General features: G+C 42.6%; 1 protein-coding gene across 2 annotated transcripts in view; it reads left to right on the forward strand.

The window, feature by feature from the left end:
* The first annotated feature begins 211 nt into the window (after positions 1–211).
* PARL (presenilin associated rhomboid like) overlaps positions 212–19,642 on the forward strand; it is a 54,492-nt gene continuing 35,061 nt past the window's right edge. Inside the window, exons 1-4 of one of the 2 annotated variants that reach the window (XM_027539804.1) lie at positions 212–383; positions 11,165–11,354; positions 11,814–11,954; positions 14,841–14,889. In XM_027539804.1, the coding sequence (XP_027395605.1) occupies positions 259–383; positions 11,165–11,354; positions 11,814–11,954; positions 14,841–14,889 (505 nt within the window). In that variant the 5' untranslated portion in view covers positions 212–258. The remainder of the gene's footprint in view (positions 384–11,164; positions 11,355–11,813; positions 11,955–14,840; positions 14,890–19,642) is intronic. The other variant, XM_027539793.1, reaches the window with a different exon arrangement.

The raw sequence follows: 19,642 nt of genomic DNA on the forward strand, positions 1-19,642 counted from the left end.
TCCCTCCTCTTTTTCCCCTGGGCCAGTAGGCTGTAGGCCGGGCGGCTAGACGACGCTCCTCCAAAATGCAGACCGAGCGGTGCCGGTAGACTGGCTGGCGGCTTTCGGGTCCCCGTCTGTCCGTAGGTCGAACCTGGGCTTCGCCGCACGGGGGCGCTCTAGGTTGCTCCTCGGCACTCTATGGTTGTCCCTCGCCCCGGAAGTGGTTTCCGGCTGGGGTTGATAAGGTCGGGCCATGGTTGGGCAGAGGTTGGGAAGATGGCGTGGCGAGGCTGGGCGCAGAGAGGCTGGGGCTGTGGACAAGCGTGGACTCTGCCAGTGTGCGGCGGCAGCTATGAAGAGCTCACTGCGGCCCTGGCCCCGTCGCGGCTGCTCCGGCGCAGGTAATGACCGACCTCCGGGCTTCTCGCGTCTCAGACCTGCGATTCCGGCCGCGCATCCTCAGGTGCGGAGGCCGTGCGGGCCTCTTGTGCCTCCCCTGCCTCACCCCCTCTTCTCTCGCGTCCCTCCTCTCTCTCTTCCTCTTACGCCTCCGTCCAGTCTTCGCTTCTCGTCGCGCCACCTCGCCCCGGGTGCTCAGTGACCATCCCCGGCCCAGATCTCCGTGAGCCCGCGGTAGCCTCTTTCTCGGGAGGGGCGTGTCGGGAAGGGGAAGTAATCTGTAAAGGGCAGATTGGGCACCATACCTCATAATCCCGCGAGCAAATAAAGAATTAACACAGCTGGTAGAGTCGCAGGGCCTAGTTTTTAATCTCTTATCAATTTTTATAAAAGCTTTGTTTTTCTACAGATTACTTCTTCAGAGGAATTTATGAGGGAAGGCGGAGTCAGAGGAGGGCATCACTTTGCCTCTTGCAAAATGGTAGGAGAGGCTTTTCTGTTAAACGAGTTGAGACAAGGGAATATTTGGTTTTCAGATGACTTGGAAAGAAAACTTGATTTTTCCTGAGTAGAAGCTGTGTGAAGAGTATGGTCTATCAGTGTTTGCCCTTTTTGCATTAGAATAGTTCAACTATAAATTGAGAGAAACCCCTTATCTAAGGTTCTAGTGTGTATTTGGCTCTGAATTTTCTTTCTGTTGTTTAACAGAGTTTCAGTTCCCCGTTTTCTTACTTGGTTAGATGAGTGCCTGAAGTCTACCTGATAGATGATAGCAAGAAGCCTTGTGTTTAGTTCAACACCAGCTCTGCTGCTACTAAGTCGCTTCAGTCGTGTCCAACTCTGTGTGACCCCATAGACGGCAGCCCACCAGGCTCCCCTGTCCCTGGGATTCTCCAGGCAAGAATACTGGAGTGGGTTGCCATTTCCTTTTCCAGTGCATGAAAGTGAAAGTGAAGTTGCTCAGTCATGTCGGACTCTTAGCAAACCCATGGACTGCAGCCTACCAGGCTCCTCCATCCATGGGATTTTCCAGGCAAGAGTACTGGAGTGGGTTGCCATTGCCTTCTCTGGAACACCAGCTCTGCTGCTGCTGCTGCTAAGTCGCTTCAGTCGTGTCTGACTCTGTGCGACCCCATAGATGGCAGCCCACTAGGGTCCTCTGTCCCTGGGACTCTCCAGGCAAGAACACTGGAGTGGGTTGCCATTTCCTTCTCCAATGCATGAAAGTGAAAAGTGAAAGGGAAGTCTCTCAGTCTTGTCTGACTCTAGCAACCCCATGGACTGCAGCCTACCAGGCTCCTCCGTCCATGGCATTTTCCAGGCAAGAGTACTGGAGTGGGTTGCCATTGCCTTCTCTGGAACACCAGCTCTAGCCAGTGGTAAATAATTGAGGCTCCAATATGGTGGCTGCTGCTGCGGCTGCTGCTGCTAGTTACTTCAGTCATGTCCGACTCTGTGTGACCCCATAGATGGCAGCCCACCAGGCTCCCCCATTCCTGGGATTCTCCAGGCAAGAACACTGGAGTGGGTTGCCATTTCCTTCTCCAATGCATTGAAGTGAAAAGTGAAAGTGAAGTCACTCAGTCGTGTCCAACCCTCAGCGACCCCATGGACTGCAGCCTTCCAGGCTCCTCCATCCACGGGATTCTCTAGGCAGGAGTACCGGAGTGGGGTGCCATTGCCTTCTCCCCAATATGGTGGAGCCATCCTTAATTTTCAGATCATCTGGAGTGTCTGTATATTTCCCAGGCCTTACCTCAATCCTGTCGACTTGCCTGGTGGGCAGAGGTGGGTTGGGGGAAAGGAGGTGGGTTGTGGGAGAAGCGGGAAAGAACCTGTAGTTCTAAACAAGCACTGAATGTAGGATCAGAGATTTGTGGTAAACTGGCTTACATTGTACTTAACTTCATGATACAGGGGAACGTGGAGCCTTAGCACTAACCTAAAACTCCTGAGGAGATGGGAGAATGAGGAGGTCAGGTGGAGGTGGTAATTTATATCAGTGGTCCTGATTCCATTCTTTATTCCAAACCCCAGTTGAAATTGCATAGTTTGAGAGGGAAGAAGAGTGAATGTAGCTATTAGGAAGCAACAGGTGTTCAATATTCAAGATCTGTGTTAGGAAGGGAAAGGAAAAGAAGAACAACTTGGTTAAAGAGGAGGTTCCAGTAAAAATGGAGACCATTTGAAACAAATACATGTGGTGTTGAAGATTACCATCACACGTTTTAGTTTGTCATTCATATGCAGAGTTTGAAATTGACATTATTTGGGGTGACATTGAAAAAGAGATTGTGGGTGAGCCCGAAATGTAACTTCTAGAAAGAAGCAAATTTCTTTGTATGTAACTTTATTAGATCTGCTTTCACTTCTCGAAGTTCTAAAATTAGTATATGGAGGAATGAAGTCAGTGATATGATTAAAACAGAGGTCTGGGCTTAGTCCTTGTGATTTTTTGTTGTAACAGGAGTGAAGTGTGGCTGAGAATTTGCTTTTTTTTTTTTTTTAACAAGAACTACAGGTAGTGATATTCCTCAAAATTTCTGCAAACTATAATGGCAGGCCCAAAGCAGCCTGCCAGTGAAGAATGGTTTCTGTGCTTTAAAAGACTGAACAGTATGCCACAGAGATATAAGTTGTTTTTCACAAAGACTAAAATATTTATTGTCTGGCTCTTTACAGAAAATGAAGAACATCTCACTTAGAGTTTTTAGAAACTTTACCATTGTCAAACTGTTGGCAGCACTTCTGAAAAATGGTTTAGGCTTGAAAGAAGCCTGCATAATTTTTCAGTTGTATGTATCATTTATATGGAGCGTAAATCTTAAATTTAGACTGGGATGACAGTCTTAAGATATATTTAAATACTTGACAAATTAGTAAAATCTGGTATATTTATTTCCCTTTTAATCTTCCACGTATTAACTCAGGATGAGTTTTAAGAAAATAACTGTGACATGCTTACGCCAGTCAGGAGCTTGGTGTACCTCCCCCAACCAAATGGCTGGAAATTCCAGGGTACTCTTTCGAGAGGGAAAGAGGATGTGGATGTTATGCTGGGAATGAGCCAAAAATGCTCACTGTCAGTCCTAGTTAAACTTTCCTATTGGAATTCTTCGTTTGTTTACAAATCCTATTTTTAAAATTCTAATTAGTTAGGATTAACCTGTAGATAACTATTGTAATTTAAGTGGAAATATTGTTGGAAGAGTGGGGGATTCATTTCTAGCTCCTGGTATTCAAAGTGGTTCATGAACTAGCAGTTTAGGACAGGGGTTTGTCAGACTTATTTTATAAAAGTCTAGATAGAAAATAGGGCCATGTAGGTCTTTGTCAGATATTATTTTTCTTTTAAACAACTCTTTAAAAATGCAAAAGCTGTTTTAAGTTGGAAGACCAAATTCTCTCTGCAGGCCATAGTTTGTCAGTCTGGAATTTAGGAGCTTGTTTAGAAATGCAGCATCTCAGAGTCACCCTAGACCTACTGAATTAGAATCTTTTTTTTTTTTTTAAACAAGATCCCCAGGTGATTTGTGTAGAGACTAAAGTTTTCCCCACATCTGTGGTAAATCTCAACTTTTCAACCCTCCCACACTTGAGAAACCTGCTGCTGCTGCTGCTAAGTCGCTTCAGTCGAGTCTGACTCTGTGCAACCCCATAGAGGGCAGCCCACCAGGCTCCCACATCCCTGGGACTCTCCAGGCAAGAACACTGGAGTGGGTTGCCGGGGAGCCCTTAAAAAATACTGATGCACTCACTGATCCCATCCCTGCTGCTAAGTCACTTCAGTCATGTCCGACTCTGTGCGACCCCATAGACGGCAGCCCACCAGGCTCCCCCGTCCCTGGGATTCTCCAGGCAAGAACACTGGAGATGCTAATTTAATTGGTCTGATGTGAAGCCATGGTGTCCTGTTTTTAAGAGCTTACCAGGCAGTACTAAGGTATAATATAGGAAAGGAAAAGCTGTTTTCTGTCTACCAGTATTAGGTTTATTGGCTGGGGCCCTGCCAGACTAACAAAAAACCAGGTTAACAAGGGGAAAATGTGCTTTGTACATATACCTGGAAGTACTCAGTGATGAGTAACCAAAAGGGATGGTTAGAACTTGGTCTTATATACATTTTAACAAAAGAACAACAAAGTTTTAGAGAAATGAGAAGGCAAAGGGAAAGGACTTTGAGTTTCTAGGGCAGCAAATAGTGGGAAGTTAATATAGGGGTGAGTTAGTAAAGATTGTTATGTAGATTCCTCTGATGTTCTCTGAGTTCTTAAGGGTCTTGAGTTGTCTTGTGGTTAATTCTGTCCTTCCTGGTAGAGACGGGTGGGGGTACACCCTTACAAGTGTGTATCCTGCTTCTAGGCCTATAGGGGCAGGGCAGAGAGTTTTTCTTATATCTGCTGCTTCTCAGTTGTCTTCAGCTCAAAATAATCCCCGTGCCAAAGTAGCATATTTGGGGGTGGAGTATTCTGCTCCTCTTCAGGAGCCAGCGTTGAGAATTACTGTTCCAGACTATGCTTTCAGAGTCATAACTGCTTCTGCCGCAGTTAATGTGGTAGATTTTAAAACATGGCCACAGTCATTTGCAGCTTTTCTCATCTGAAGCTGGAATCTATTTCCCTTTTTCTTGAAGCAGGGTTGGCATGTGGAAGAAGTAATGTGCAAGGTTCAGAGTCTGGACCTCAAGAGGCCTTGCAGCTTTATCCTTATCTGTCTTGGAACACTCTCACTGCTATGGTTAAAGCTCTTGTTAGACTAGACTAGAGATTACCGAGACCATTTAGAAAGAACCAGCTAACAGCCAGTACTGAGGCTCCAGATATGGCAGGGAGGCCATCGTAGCCTTTCCAGCTCCAGTTGAGCAGCCAGATGACTGGCTGCATGAGTGATTCCAGATGAGACCAGCAGAAGAACTGCTCAGCCGAGGGCAGCTACCTCATAGAGTCATGCGATGTAATTAGGCTTTCAGGACAACTAAGTCTTGGGGCAGTCTGTTATGCAATAATAAATGAGGCAACTGGGGAAGTTGCTGCTAGATATGGATCTGCTGACCAGAGCAGGAACTGTGCTGCCTCCACCTTCCTCGGGAGTGATGCCTGTGTCCTGCCTCCTCACTAAACCCAGTTCTGGCTTGCGAATCTGATGACAAGGCGTTGGTCACGTCACGACTCTAACCGAAAGGATATCTGTAAAACAGTTTGTAGCTTCCCAGTCCCTGCAGCATATGAATGTACCTTTGCTGTTGCTGTTGCTGTGTCGCTTCAGTCGTGTCCGACTCTGTGCAACCCCATGAACTGCAGCCTACCAGGCTTCTCCATCCATGGGATTTTCCGGGCAACAGTACTGGAGTGGGGTGCCATTGCCTTCTCCTGAATGTACCTTAGGTGAAAGGAATAAGTGTTCAGTGAACCAAGTCACAGTACTTAATTCTATCCAATAAGTTCTGTATGTCCAGCTGTAACATATATATTCTGCATCTGAACTGTACCTGGGGCTAGTTTGTGTATCATGTTCTTTGTGTCCTCAGCCCCACACTTAACTTTTGTTGAGATTCTCAAGATAAACATTAGTCTAGGCAAAAGTTTATCTCAAGATAAACATCAGTCTTTGACACAAAGCCAGATTCCCAACCTGGCATGTTTGTGTTCCTTCTCAGGCATTGTGCTTCAGAACTGTAAATGAGTTGAAGAACTGTTGAAGTAGTCTTTCATTAGAAGCGATTGAGTACATATCCTGTAGTATTAAGCTATTGGAGATACAAAGAAATCTCATCCTTCATATTTCTTGGTCTAAAAAGAGAAAAGTGTGGCCTAGTGGTTAGGATTACAAGGACCTCATTGCCATGGCCTGGGTTCAGCCCCTGATGAGAGAGCTGAAGTCCTGGGAACCTTGTGGCACAACTCGGGGCGGGGGGGGAAAAACCAGCTGCCAACTACACTGGGTTACAATTTCTAACCATTTACAAGGAAACATTGAAAGGAAATGTATTCCTGTAACTTTGTGTCACATCTTTTGTTTTTTGACACACAGTGGTGTTGCTTTGTTTACTAGACCTCGCTGTAAATTAGGGCTTAAACCCTGGTAGCTCAGACAGTCAGGAATCCGCCCACAATGTAGGAGGCCTGCAGTGCAGAAGGCCTGGGTTCAATCGTTGGGTCAGGAAGGTCCCCTGCAGAAAGGAGTGGCTACTCACTCCAGTATTCTTGACCAGAGAATCCCATGAACAGAGGAGCCTGGTGGGCTACAGTCCATGGGGTCATAAAGAGTTGGACACAACTGAGCGGCTAAGCACATTAGTCTAAATTACTTTGGAGTATTTAAGAAAAATCAAATCCAATTGCAAAGGATTGACACACTTTTAAAGGTGTTATCAGTTAGGAATGCCCTTGCTGCTGCTGCTGAGTCGCTTCAGTCGTGTCCGACTCTGTGCGACCCCATAGACGGCAGCCCATCAGGCTCCCCCGTCCCTGGGATTCTCCAGGCAAGAACACTGGAGCGGGTTGCCATTTCCTTCTCCAATGCATGAAAGTGAAAAGTGAAAGTGAAGTTGCTCAGTCGTGTCCTACTCTTAGCGACCCCATGGACTGCAGCCCCAGGCAAGAGTACTGGAGTGGGGAGGAATGCCCTTGGTGGTAAGTTAATTGTTGCTTAAATATATGAGAGAAATACTTAGCTCTTAGAAAGATGGTAACAGTAACCCTGTATGCGAGACCGCAAAAGAGACACAGATGTCTAGAACAGTCTTTTGGACTCTGTGGGAGAGGGAGAGTGTGGGATGATTTGGGAGAATGGCATTGAAACGTATAATATCATATATGAAATGAATCGCCAGTCCAGGTTTGATGCATGAGACAGGATGCTTGGGGCTGGTGCACTGGGATGACCCAGAGAGATGGGATGGGGAGGTGGCTGGGAGTGGGGTTCAGGATGGGGAACACGTGTACACCCATGGTTGATTCATGTTGATGTATGGCAAAACCAATACAATATTGTAAAGTAAAAAAAAGTACTTAGCTTAAAATGATTGGTAGGTAACTGTTGTCTTTGCTCAGTTGCTCATAAAATGTCAAGGTTAGTACCTGAAGTCCTTGGCCTTTCTCTTGACATTCAAGATAACTGCCCTGTCTCTAGAGACTTACATCCTTTTTTTCAAGGCAAAAAGAAGTGGGAGGGATGTAATATTAGTGATACCTCCATTTTTACTGGATAAGCAAAACCTTTTCAGGAGGTTTCTAAATAATTGTCTCATTTTGTTAGAACTCTGTAATATGGCCACCCCTAGCCATAGGAGCGGAGAAGGCAATGGCACCCCACTCCAGTACTCTTGCCTGGAAAATCCCATGGATGGAGGAGCCTGGTAGGCTACAGTCCTCGGGGTCGCTAAGAGTAGGACACAACTGAGCAACTTCACTTTCACTTTTCACTTTCACGCATTGGAGAAGGAAATGGCAACCCACTCCAGTGTTCTTGCCTGGAGAATCCCAGGGACGAGGGAGCCTGGTGGGCTGCCATCTATGGGGTCGCACAGAGTCAGACACGACTGAAGTGACTTAGCAGCAGCAGCAGCCATAGGAGAGCCTCATAAAGTGAAGATATTTATCTTTCTTAGCGTCTGCAGTAAAAGCAGGCAATAGAACAAGAAATAGAAAAGTAGATTTGCAATTTGCCATTCAGTAGTTATTTGCTAAAGGATAAAGCTTTGGTTTTCCCAGTAGTCAAGTACGGATCTGAGAGTTGGACCGTAAAGAAGACTGAACATGGAAGAATTGATGCTTTTAAATTGTGGTGCGGGAGAAGATTCAAGAGTCCCTTGGACAGCACGGAGATCAAACAAGTTAATCCTAAAGGAAATCAACCCTTAATATTCACTGGAAGGACTGATGCTGAAGCTCCAGTACTTTGGCCACCTAATGCGAAGAGCCAGCTCACTGGAAGAGACCCTGATGCTGGGAAAGATTGAGGGCAGGAGGAGAAGGGGGTGACAGTATGAGATGGATGGCATCACTGACTCATTGGACATGAGTTGGAGCAAACTCCAGGAGATAGTGAAGGACAGGAAAGCCTGGCGTGCTGCAGTTCATGGGGTCGCAAAGAGTTGGTTACTACTTAGCAACTGAACAAACAACAAATTCATAAGCCTGGTGACAGATTCTGAAGGAATTCAGAGCCATTCTGAGTAACAGTTGGCATTGTTTGAATAAGTGCATTGCTTTCCAAAATAGATTTTGTTGAAAGGAGTAGCACTTATCTGTAAGTACAAATTCTGACTTACTAAAAGTTTTAAGGTGAATTACTTTATCATTACCCATCCTTACCATGTGATGTCTGAAAATTTGAACTGTGCTGTGGACTCAGTATTGAAGAGCAAGTTAGATGAGTAATAGTAGTAACAGTAGCTACTCCATGTTTCTGAGTTTTATGTTTCCATATGCCTGCTAGATATCACCTGGGTGCTCAAACACTATTGCAATATAGCTTACATCTGGTAAAATGTCTAAGTGTTAAGTGTATAGCCCCTTAGTGCTGACAGATGTATACACCTGTGCAACTGTCACCTAAAAATAATGTCCATCATTCCAGCAAGTTCCCTCTTGCCTCTTTCCAGTCAAGTGATTAAGCAATCACTATTGATTTTGATCACCACAGATTATTATTTTTTAACCACAGGTAATTTTTGCCTAGTTTTCAGCTTCGTGTATATATATATACACGCCATCACACAGTCGCATTATGTGCTCTTTTGTGTTTGACTTCTTTTGCTCAGTGTTTTTGAGATTCATCTGTGATGTGTGATCGGTAGTTTTTCATTGAGTAGTTCAGTTGGCCCTGTGTATCTCCAGCTTTCTCATCCATGGATTCAACCATGTTGATGGGGAATGTCAGCTATATTTTCTATAAGGGATTTGAACATCCAGAATTTGGTATCTGCAAGAGGTCCTAGAACCAATCCCCAATAGATACTGAGGGACAACTGTATTCCATCATATAAATATACCAAACTTTCTCCTTTCCCCAGTTGATAGCAGTTTAAGTTCCAATTTTTTAGCTGATAGAATTGTGCTGCAATGACTGCAAGCATTTTAAACAGTGCCTAAGATGGAATTATTCATCTCTCCTTCTACTTTCCTGTTTTGGTGCTTCTGATTTTCGTTGTCTTAGTGAATGGTACCACTGTCCTTTCAGTTATTCAAAATAAAACCAATAATTGTTCTTGATCCCTTTTTTCTGAAGTAATTGTTGACCCTTTCTTTATTAGGGATTGGCCTTGGTGGTAGAGATATAATGAACACAGAAGTGACAATCCAATTACAGTACAGCCAGTGAATGAGAGAAGGTTAAGAGTATATACAAGGTATTTTAGGACTCTAGGAGTGCAAAGAATACACTCAGCCTGGGGGAGGTTAGGACTGCTGCTTGGAGGAGGACGTGAGCTGAAGTTCGAAGGGCACAGAAGAAGTTAGAGAAGCACATCCTGCGACAAAGGAGCGCGTTGCGAAGTTTGATAGATGATGAGACATTTACTGTGTGGTTCCAGGCAGGGGAATAAGAAAGGTATTTGCGTTTAAGAAAATGTGAAGGATGAATTGGAGTAGGGAGGTATTAAAAGCAATGAAATCTGTTAGGAAATGGTAAAGTATTCCAGGTCAGAAGGGATGAGCTAATGGATTGTGTTGGAATTAAGGAGAGAATGTTGGTCCTCTGAGAGAGCATTTGAGGAGGTGTTGAATGTTTGTGGAAGAATAATATGAGGAAAGAAGAAAATGCAACATGTTAAAACAAATGTTTGAACTTAAATAAGCTGTTGGCATAAACTAGGCATGAGATAAAGGACTAAATTAAGAATGGAAAGAATGTTATTTGCCAGAGTTGATTTTTAATTAGATGGTAAGAATTAAGGAGATGGTAAAAATTAAGGAGAGAGAATAATAACTTCTAGATTTTTAATCTTAGTGGTTCAGAGAACTGTGGGACCACCGAAGGAGTAAGGAAGTCGGAAAATGGAGCTGTTTGTAGAGGGGGCTGAATTCCCTTTTGAATATATTGGTTTTTGAAGTGATGGGGAGCATGCCTGCATGCTTAGTCATGTCCACCTCTTTGTGACCCCATGGACTGTAGCCTACCAGGCTCCTCTGCCCCTGGGATTCTCTCAGCAAGAATACTGGAGAGGGTTGCCATTTCCTTCTCCAGCCAAGTAGAAATATTCAATATATAGTTGGAAATACAGGATAAGAAAATTGAGGCTGGGACTCGAGACATATATTTGAGTTACTTGTTTAGATGTCATCCAGGCCACAGAAATGAAATTTTTCTTTTTACTCAACCAGAGTGTTTCAGGGTGTGGGTTACAAAGATGAGAAGACCTGTCTGATTGCTTTCAAGCAGTTTTATGAGTGTAGAAAGGTAGTATGTTTAGAGTATAATGAGAACAGTCAGGAAGAGGCCTCTGCCTGGTCTACCTGGGAGAAATTACCATTTGACAAAAGAAAAAAGCTTTTTATTGGATTGTAAACTGTGTGGAGGAGGAGTACAAATTGTTTTATTTATTGATACACAGTAATAGTCCAGACATGCCCTGTAAAGCTGCTGCAGTGTGTCTCTCCTTTTTCATAAGAGCATGTTCACTGTTTTGACTGAATCCTCCCGGGAGCAGGAGTCTCGGTGGCTTTGGGGCTGCAGAGCGAGAGTAAACTGAGTTGGTGGCTGCAGGCTAAGAGGGGAGGCTCATAGAGGTTGCTGTTGGCAAGATGCAGTTCAGTTTCTAATCTGCCATTTTCTTCTGTAGGTTTAACTTTTTTATTCAGCAAAAATGTGGATTCAGAAAAGCACCCAGGAAGGTTGAACCACGAAGATCGGACACAAGTAGTGAAGCGTACAAGAGAAGTGCTTTGATTCCTCCTGTAGAAGAAACAGCCTTTTACCCTTCTCCCTATCCTATAAGGACTCTTGTAAAGCCTTTGTTTTTTACTGTTGGGGTAAGAGCTCACATTAATATGAGTTACCTACATTGCCTCAGGTGTGGCGTTAAAGTACTGTTCGTCGTGTTTGGGCTCCCTTAATGACACATGGAGGGGCATCAAAAGGATCTGGAGTCGTGATTATAAGAAAACATGAATGGGGTAATTGCTGTTAGCGCATGGTTCACTCATGTAAGCCCTGGAGAAGAAACTCATGGGCCTCTTACTTGGTATAACATTGCAGGTGATACTGAGTTGATATTTTTAATTTTATTGAAAAAGTTCTAATTGTAAGCAGGTCCCAGGGTACTGTGAAGTTAATAAAATGGGAAACAGTGAAATGTTCACCTAATAAGTTTCAGTGTACCCGATGTTCCTTATGTTCATAAAAAGTGATGAAAATGAAATAATATCCTTGAAACTATGTATAGGTCTATTTCTTAAAAAAATTTTTTGTAATATGTTTGTTTTATGTAGTTTACAGGCTGTGCATTTGGATCAGCTGCTATTTGGCAATATGAATCACTGAAATCCAAGGTCCAAAGTTATTTTGATGGTATAAAAGCTGATTGGTTGGATAGCATAAGACCGCAGAAGGAAGGAGACTTCAGAAAGGAGGTAAAGATAAACGTGGCTTTTGTTTATTCTAGTTGATAAGTTTTTGAAGTCTGGTTATTATGAAGTGTTTTTAATAGCAACGTTAGGTCAGTAGATATGAAGTCAGTGCACTTAATATTCTTCTTTATTCACTGTAGTAGTTTTAGTCACCAAATTGTGTCCAACTCTTGCGACCCCATGGACTGTAGCCCATGAAGCTCCTCGGTCCAAGGGATTTCCCAGACAAGAATACTGGAGTGGGTTGCCATTTCCTACTCCAGAGGATCTTCCCAACCAGGGGATTGAACCCTCATCTCCTGCATTGCTGGTGGATTCCTTACTGACTGAGCCACTGAGTATTAATGTTTTATATGGCTGGCACTGTGGTGGTCAAGTGTTTCAAGAAGTTCGTCCCTCTACCCACATATACCAAGAATCACCACAAATAGTTGTTAAAAATTACTGTTGTGCATTTTCTTCCAGCTCTTCTAATGGCCACTGTTTTTACTTGCATCATCTGGATGGATGATTTTGGAGTACATGTTGGAATCAGAGGGCGTTTTATGTTTGAGGGGTAGAGATACTGTGTGGATTTTAGAAAGCTTCTTAGTGACATTATGTTTATATGTCTCTGATAAATACCTACTGTTGATGTTTCTAATTGTGCTTGGATTGAGGATGCAAGAAAAGGGTACAAATGCAGAGCTTTTAGAACTTTTCCTTACTTCATATGCATGTTAATGACCTTCCTCACCTTTTAGAGAAAGCATATATTTTGTTTCATTTGACAGTGCTTATTGAGCAGAGCCTGTAGGCCAATTTGTGAATCTTTCATTTTCAGGCACTTCCTTTTATTTTTTCGTGGCAGCACACTGCCCTTCCAGTTTGGAGATGAGTTGGTGTCCTCTTCGGTTTTCCCCTTCCACTTTTTTCCTGGCCAGTGAGAGGCTGAGAGGGCAGCCGTGGGTGTTCTTTTTCTTAATGATAGTTGAGGTTCCTCTAAGTTGGGAGGATTCATTCCTCCTTGTTTCCCCATCAACACAAGAAGCATGAACCCTACCTGTTCTAGAGAGGCTTTTGTCAGAAGAACAATTGATGTAATTTTGCGGGTAAAACCTGCAATAATGAGCAAAGGTTTTTATTTAGTACGATATGTTTGAGAAGATGGTAGTGCTGACCTATTCCACATTCCTGGATCCCTTTAAAAGCTACAGGCTTCTGAAGTATAAAGTTTTGGTATCCAAATTGTTCCTTGAAATGGTGAAAATGACACAAATGATATACATAATCTTCATCCAAAGATGAGTTTGTTTGAGATAGGTAAATGATAGGGTATAAAATGTAAAATCTTGTTAAAGTTGAAGTAACACATAAAGAAAACATGGGGAATGAAAGTCCTGGGAACCCATGCCACACTACTGCAGCAAGTAAGGTGTGAGAGCTCACATACATTTAATTTTACAGTTGACCCTTGAACAATGCAGGGCTTGAGGCGCTGATCCTCCACGTAGTGGCAAACGTGCATGTAACTTTATAGTTGGCCCTCCGGAACAGTGGTCCCACGTTGGTGGGTTCTGCCAGCTGCAGATGGTACGGTGTATATGGTGTAGTACATATTTACTGAAAAAAATCTGCGTTTAAGTGGACCAATGCAGTTCAAGCCTCTGCTGCTCAAGGGTCAACTGAATTACAAAAATGAAATCATTGTTGAATATGGATCAAATACATACTACTGAGTTGTAACTTTTTTTTTTCTGACCTTGGATTTCTTTCAGTATTAGTATACAAAGTCTGGCTCAAGTTTCATGGTGAGAACATGTATATATTTTTTAATTAAAAAGCTTTAATCATGGAGGGAAGTCCCTGGCGGTCCAGTAGTTAGAACTTCAAGCTCCCTCTACAAGGGAACATGATTTCAATCCCTGGTCAGGAAATTAAGGTCCTGCGTGCCACGTAGTGTGACCAAAAATAAATAAAAAAATTATACATGAATAAAACTTTAATCATGGAAAATTTCAAAAGTAAAGTAAAAGAGTAAAGAGGATAAAGAAAATAGTATAATGAACCCCTGTCATCCTGCATCAACAGTTACTGACACACAGCGACTTTGTTTCGTCTAGTCCCCTTTCCTTCCCATCCTTTCCCACCACTGATTACTGTAAAGCAAATCCTAGGCATCACCTCAGCATGCTCAGTCACTAAGTCTTGTCCGAGTCTTTGTGACCCCATGGACTATAGCCTGCAAGCCTCCTCTCTCCATGGGATTTCCCAGGCAAGAGTACTGGAGCTGGTTGCCATTTCCTTTTCCAGGAGATCTTGACCCAGGGATTGAACCTGAGTCTCCTGCATTGGCAGGTGGGTTCTTTACCCACTGAGCCATCGGGGAAGCCCCATTCTAGGCATATATCAATTATAAAAAGTTAAACGTGTGTCCCTGATAGATTAGGATTCTGTCTTGTTCTAAACCTCAATCTAATATTATACCTTAAGGTATTTTTTGGTAGAAAATATTCTTGGTTGGAATTTTAAAACTAGATTGGGCCTTGGTGAATAATCACTTATTTGATGGTGTGCTAGGTGCTTTACATATGTCCTGATACTCCTCACAATAGTACTGCTAGGTACCTATTACCATCTCCATTGTACCTATCAGGAAACTGAAGTTTAGAAGTAGTTTGTTGAAGGTCATAGAGCTGATCGGTGGCTCTGTGTAGAGAATGCAGGCTGTCTGACTGTAAAACACCAGTGCTTCCCACTCTACTACATATTTATTATGTCTCTTGTTCAGTAGAGATTTTACTGATGAGGACTCTCATTTATGCACAAAGCATTTTCTTTCTTGCTTTTCATTTACATAGACTGAAAGTATTTACCATATGGTGATAAGCCATTTTCCTTCTGTTTTAGATTAACAAGTGGTGGAATAACCTAAGTGATGGCCAGCGGACTGTGACAGGTTTGTGTTAGCTTACACGTTTTAGCCATTCAAGGGAAGAGAAATCAAACCAAAAGGTACAGTATGTCGTAGTCAATGGCTTTTGTACCATGCTCATCAGTGGTGTAGAAGACAGAATTTCTGTACCTTCAGGCTAATGTAATGGTTTGAAAATATTGTGGCATAAAGGTACTGTATATATGAGGCTCTGGGTTATTTTCTAATTTTAATCTAGATGATACTTATCAAATGATCTCTGTTGTAAAGTCCTAGCTTGTGAATAGCTTATGAGTAATTATTACTATCCTATTAAAGTACTCAAAGGGAACGCTGATTAAGTACCTTATTTATACAGCAGACTTTATACATATTGTCTCCCTTCCTCACAGGGTTGCTTACAGGGTAGTCATCTCCCTTTTTACAGATAAGGAAACTGGCTTTCAGAGAAGGAACTTTTCGAAGGTCACACTGCTACTAAGTAAGAACTGAATTTCAAAATCCAGGTCTGTCTCATCCTAGAGCCAGTTTTCTCTTCTACACCATGCCGTTTATAAGATCCTCTTTAAATGTGAGCATAACATGTGTATCACCATGATAATTTCATTTGTTTTTGGTAAGCTTTTATGGAAGACAGCTGGAGAAGGAAATGGCAACCCACTCCAGTATTCTTGCCTGGAAAATCCCATGGACAGAGGAGCCTGGTAGGCTACAGTCCACGGAGTAGCAAAGAGTCAGACATGACTGAGTGACTTCACTTTATGGAAGACAGTTCTGGCTCTTCAAGGTAAAACTTGTGCAATATTCTAAAAATTATGCAATTAGTTATTTGAGAAACTCAGGAAATGGATTTGTAAGTTAACAGTTGTACAGATAAAGGAAAAAAATCTTCCTAGAGAAATAGCAAAATACTGCTTTCCCTCAAATATGGTTAGACTTAATGGTACTCTTAATTTTTGATACCTACTTAAGTGGAGAAAAGATGCATTTGTTTCTTCATTCAGACTATTTCATATGTCTGGAAGGTTTCATTTTTCTGTCTCCCTGATGGAATTGATCCAGTCTTCAAGCTTATGGTTTAGACATTATTTCCTGCAGGGGGGAATTTTTTTTTTCTGAATTCGTTGCACTTTTTAATAACTTAAAATGCATGCAGATGCCACCACCCTTATGGCAGAAAGTGAAGAAGAACTAAAGAGCCTCTTGATGAAAGTGAAAGAGGCGAGTGAAAAAGTTGGCGTAAAGCTCAACATTCAGAAAACTAAGATCATGGCATCTGGTCCCATCACTTCATGGGAAATAGATGGTGAAACAGTGGCTGACTTTATTTTTCTGGGCTCTAAAATGACTTCAGATGGTGATTGCAGCCATGAAATTAAAAGACGCTTACTCCTTGGAAGGAAAGTTATGACCCGCCTAGACAGCATATTAAAAAGCAGAGACATTACTTTGTCCACAAAGGTCCCTCTAGTCAAGGCTATGGATTTTCCAATAGTCATGTATCAATGTGAGAGTTGGACTATAAAGAAAGCTGAGTGCGGAAGAACTGACGCTTTTGAACTGTGGTGTTGGAGAAGACTCTTGAGAGTCTCTTGGACTGCAAGGAGATCCAACCAGTCCATCCTAAAGCAGATCAGTCTTGGGTGTTCATTGGAAAGACTGATGTTGAAGTTGAAACTCCAGTACTTTGGCCACCTGATGCGAAGAGCTGACTCATTTGAGAAAAGACCCTGATGCTGGGGAAGATTGAGGGCAGGAGAAGGAGGGGATGACAGAGGATGAGATGGTTGGATGGCATCACTGACTCAGTGGACATAGGTTTGGGTGGACTCCAGGAGTTGGTGATGGACAGGGAGGCCTGGCATGCTGCTGTTCATGGGGTCACAAAGAGTCGGACACGACTGAGCAACTGAACTGAACTGAATGCAACCTGCTTTATATAATTGTACATGTGTCATCTTTGAGAACGATGTTGAGATTTTTCATTTTTGCTGTAACTCCTAGCATATATCTGGCACACAGTTCAGTTCAGTTGCTCAGTCCTTTCTGACTCTTTGTGACCCCATGGACTGCAGCACACCAGGCTTCCCTGTCCATCACCAACCCCAGAACTTGCTCAAACTCATGTCCATCAAGTCAATGATGTCATCCAGCCATCTCATCCTCTGTCGTCCCCTTCTCCTGCCTTCAGTCTTTCTCAGGATTAGGGTCTTCTCCAACACCACATTAGAGTCTTCTCCAAAACCACAGTTCAAAACATCAGTTCTTTAGCTCTCAGCTTTCTTTATGGTCTAACTCTCACATCCATACATGACTACTAGAAAAACCATAGCTTTGACTAGAAGGACCTTTGTTGGTGAAATAATGTTTCTGCTTTTTAATATGTTGTCCTGGTTTTTCATAGCTTTTCTTCCAAGGAGCAAGTGTCTTTTAATTTCATGGCTGCAGTCACCATCTGCAGTCATTTTGTAGCCCAAGAAAATAAAGTCTGTCATTGTTTCCCCATCTATTTGCCATGAAGTGATGGGACTGGACGCCATGATCTTCATGTTTTGAATGTTGAATGTTGAGCCAGCTTTTTCACTCTCCTCTTTCACTTTCATCAAGAGGCTCTTTAGTTCTTCTTCACTTTCTGCCATAAGGGTGATACCATCTGCATATCTGAGGTTGTTGATGTTTCTCCCAGCAATCTTGTTTCCAGCTTATGCTTCATCCAGTCCAGCATTTCGCATGATGTTCTCTGCATATAAGTTAAATAAGCAAGGTGACAGTTTATATGGCACATAGTAAAGACATTCGGTTAAAATCTATTGAGTGACTCAGTGTTGATGAGATCTTGAATCAAAAGGTTGAGATTTTTCAAAGTATATTGCCAGCTATATAATTGATTAGCCAGTAAAATCTTAATAAATGATAACTTTCAAAAGAAACTCTGTAATAACACTTGTGTTTCCATTGGAATTAATTGGGCTTTTTGGTTTGTTTGCTTGTTTTTTGAAAATTAGTAGCCTTTAGGGTAGCAGAGTTTTAATTTCTTTTGATATTTTCAGAGTGCCTTACAGTTAGTTGATACCTAGTGTTCTTTGAAGATGATAAAGATTTTGTTGTTTAACATTTGAGGAAATGTGGGATCAGAAATTAAAACCTTTTTCATGCCAGGAAATAGTTTATTCAAAGAAGTTGGTATTTGGAGGTAGTTAAAAATCAGAATTCTTTCCCTTAGATGACGTTGCAGTCTGACTAAGAGCCTGAGTGTAAAGTACTTCAAATCGCATAAATGTGAATGGTCATGCTGCTGCTGCTACTGCTACTGCTACGTCGCTTCAGTCGTGTCCAACTCTGTGCGACCCCATAGACGGCAGCCCACCGGGCTCTGCCGTCCCTGGGATTCTCCAGGCAAGAACACTGGAGTGGGCTGCCATTTCCTTCTCCAATGCATGAAAGTGAAAAGTGAAAGTGAAGTCGCTCAGTCGTGTCCGACTCTTCATGACCTCATGGACTGCAGCCTACCAGGCTCCTCCGTCCATGGGATTTTCCAGGCAAGAGTACTGGAGTGGGGTGCCATTGCCTTCTCCGGAATGGTCATGCTAACGACCTTAAATATTTATTGTCAGGTTTATTAAGTGACTTTTAAAGGCTGAAGAAATGCTCTTTGATCTCTTCAGTGTTATCTCAGACTCCTCTTTCAGGACATACTTATGCTGATAGCAGTGAATCTAGCCTTACACTTGTTCGTGGTGCATTATAATCAGTTAGCCGCATAGTAAGATTTCAGTGGTTAATAAACTTATGCTTTAGTTATATCTTGTCTCTTTTCAGAGGTGCCAGTTCACTCCACTGACTTGCTTATTTAGCACTTTGGTTGCTTCCTTTAGGCTGATCTGAAGTGAGGTTCGCTTTGGTTGTTTGCTTTAGGTTGATCTGAAGTGAGGTTGGCTCAGCTGGCTTTTATTGAGGATTGATTTATGGGGTGATAGATTTATTCTGTGCCACCTTTTCCTTGAGTTGTGGAGGTCCTCTGAGTGGTTTTCTTTTTTCTTTTTGTGTTTTGAAAGAACTGAAGTCCTTAGGAGGCCACTGACCTAGGGAGTCTTCAAAGCTCTGTGAGACTAGTGTGCTTCTTTGCTCTGTAGTATTCATACCTAGACACTGGCAGCTTGAAATCTCTAGCAGGTTAAAGGTTTTGCAGTTTTACGCCAAACGTTTCACGTAAGAATTCCTTGCTGCCTGAATCTGGGTGGCAAGGTTTTGGTTATAGCAAATTCAGACAGCAATATGTTTTATCCACATGCATTTGTTCCCTTAGCTTTAGGTGCAGCAAGGGGTATCTCAGGTTTATTCACACCTCTTTGGATTCCTAGGTTTGGATAAGAACAGTTTAAATCATAAGGGATTTACTTTATCATAATTTACTTAATCACTAAGGTGAAATTCATGTATTCTCTAACATTATTTTAATGTTACCGTGCACATTTATTCATTTCACAATGATAGACGCCTGCTGCCTTGGGACAATCTGCTGCAATCTGTGCTTTGAATCAGCATCCAGATACCTGGGATCAGGGAAGGCTGTGTGGTTTATCAGAAAAGTAATGAGTGGAGGTTTGTTATAGCAGAAAGTGAAAGGTGGGGTGAAAACGTCCTTCCTTAGAGCTGAGAGCAGCTGATGGCTGCCCCTAGTTTTTGACTCTTCTATCTCAGTTCGTCCCTGGGAGTCACTGTGTCAGTATCTACCAAAGAACTGGTCTTAATCCCTTAATCTTTTTATTCTTACCTA

This window comes from Bos indicus x Bos taurus, chromosome 1 (genome assembly GCF_003369695.1).
Source record: "Bos indicus x Bos taurus breed Angus x Brahman F1 hybrid chromosome 1, Bos_hybrid_MaternalHap_v2.0, whole genome shotgun sequence".
In the NCBI taxonomy this organism is placed as follows: domain Eukaryota; kingdom Metazoa; phylum Chordata; class Mammalia; order Artiodactyla; family Bovidae; genus Bos; species Bos indicus x Bos taurus.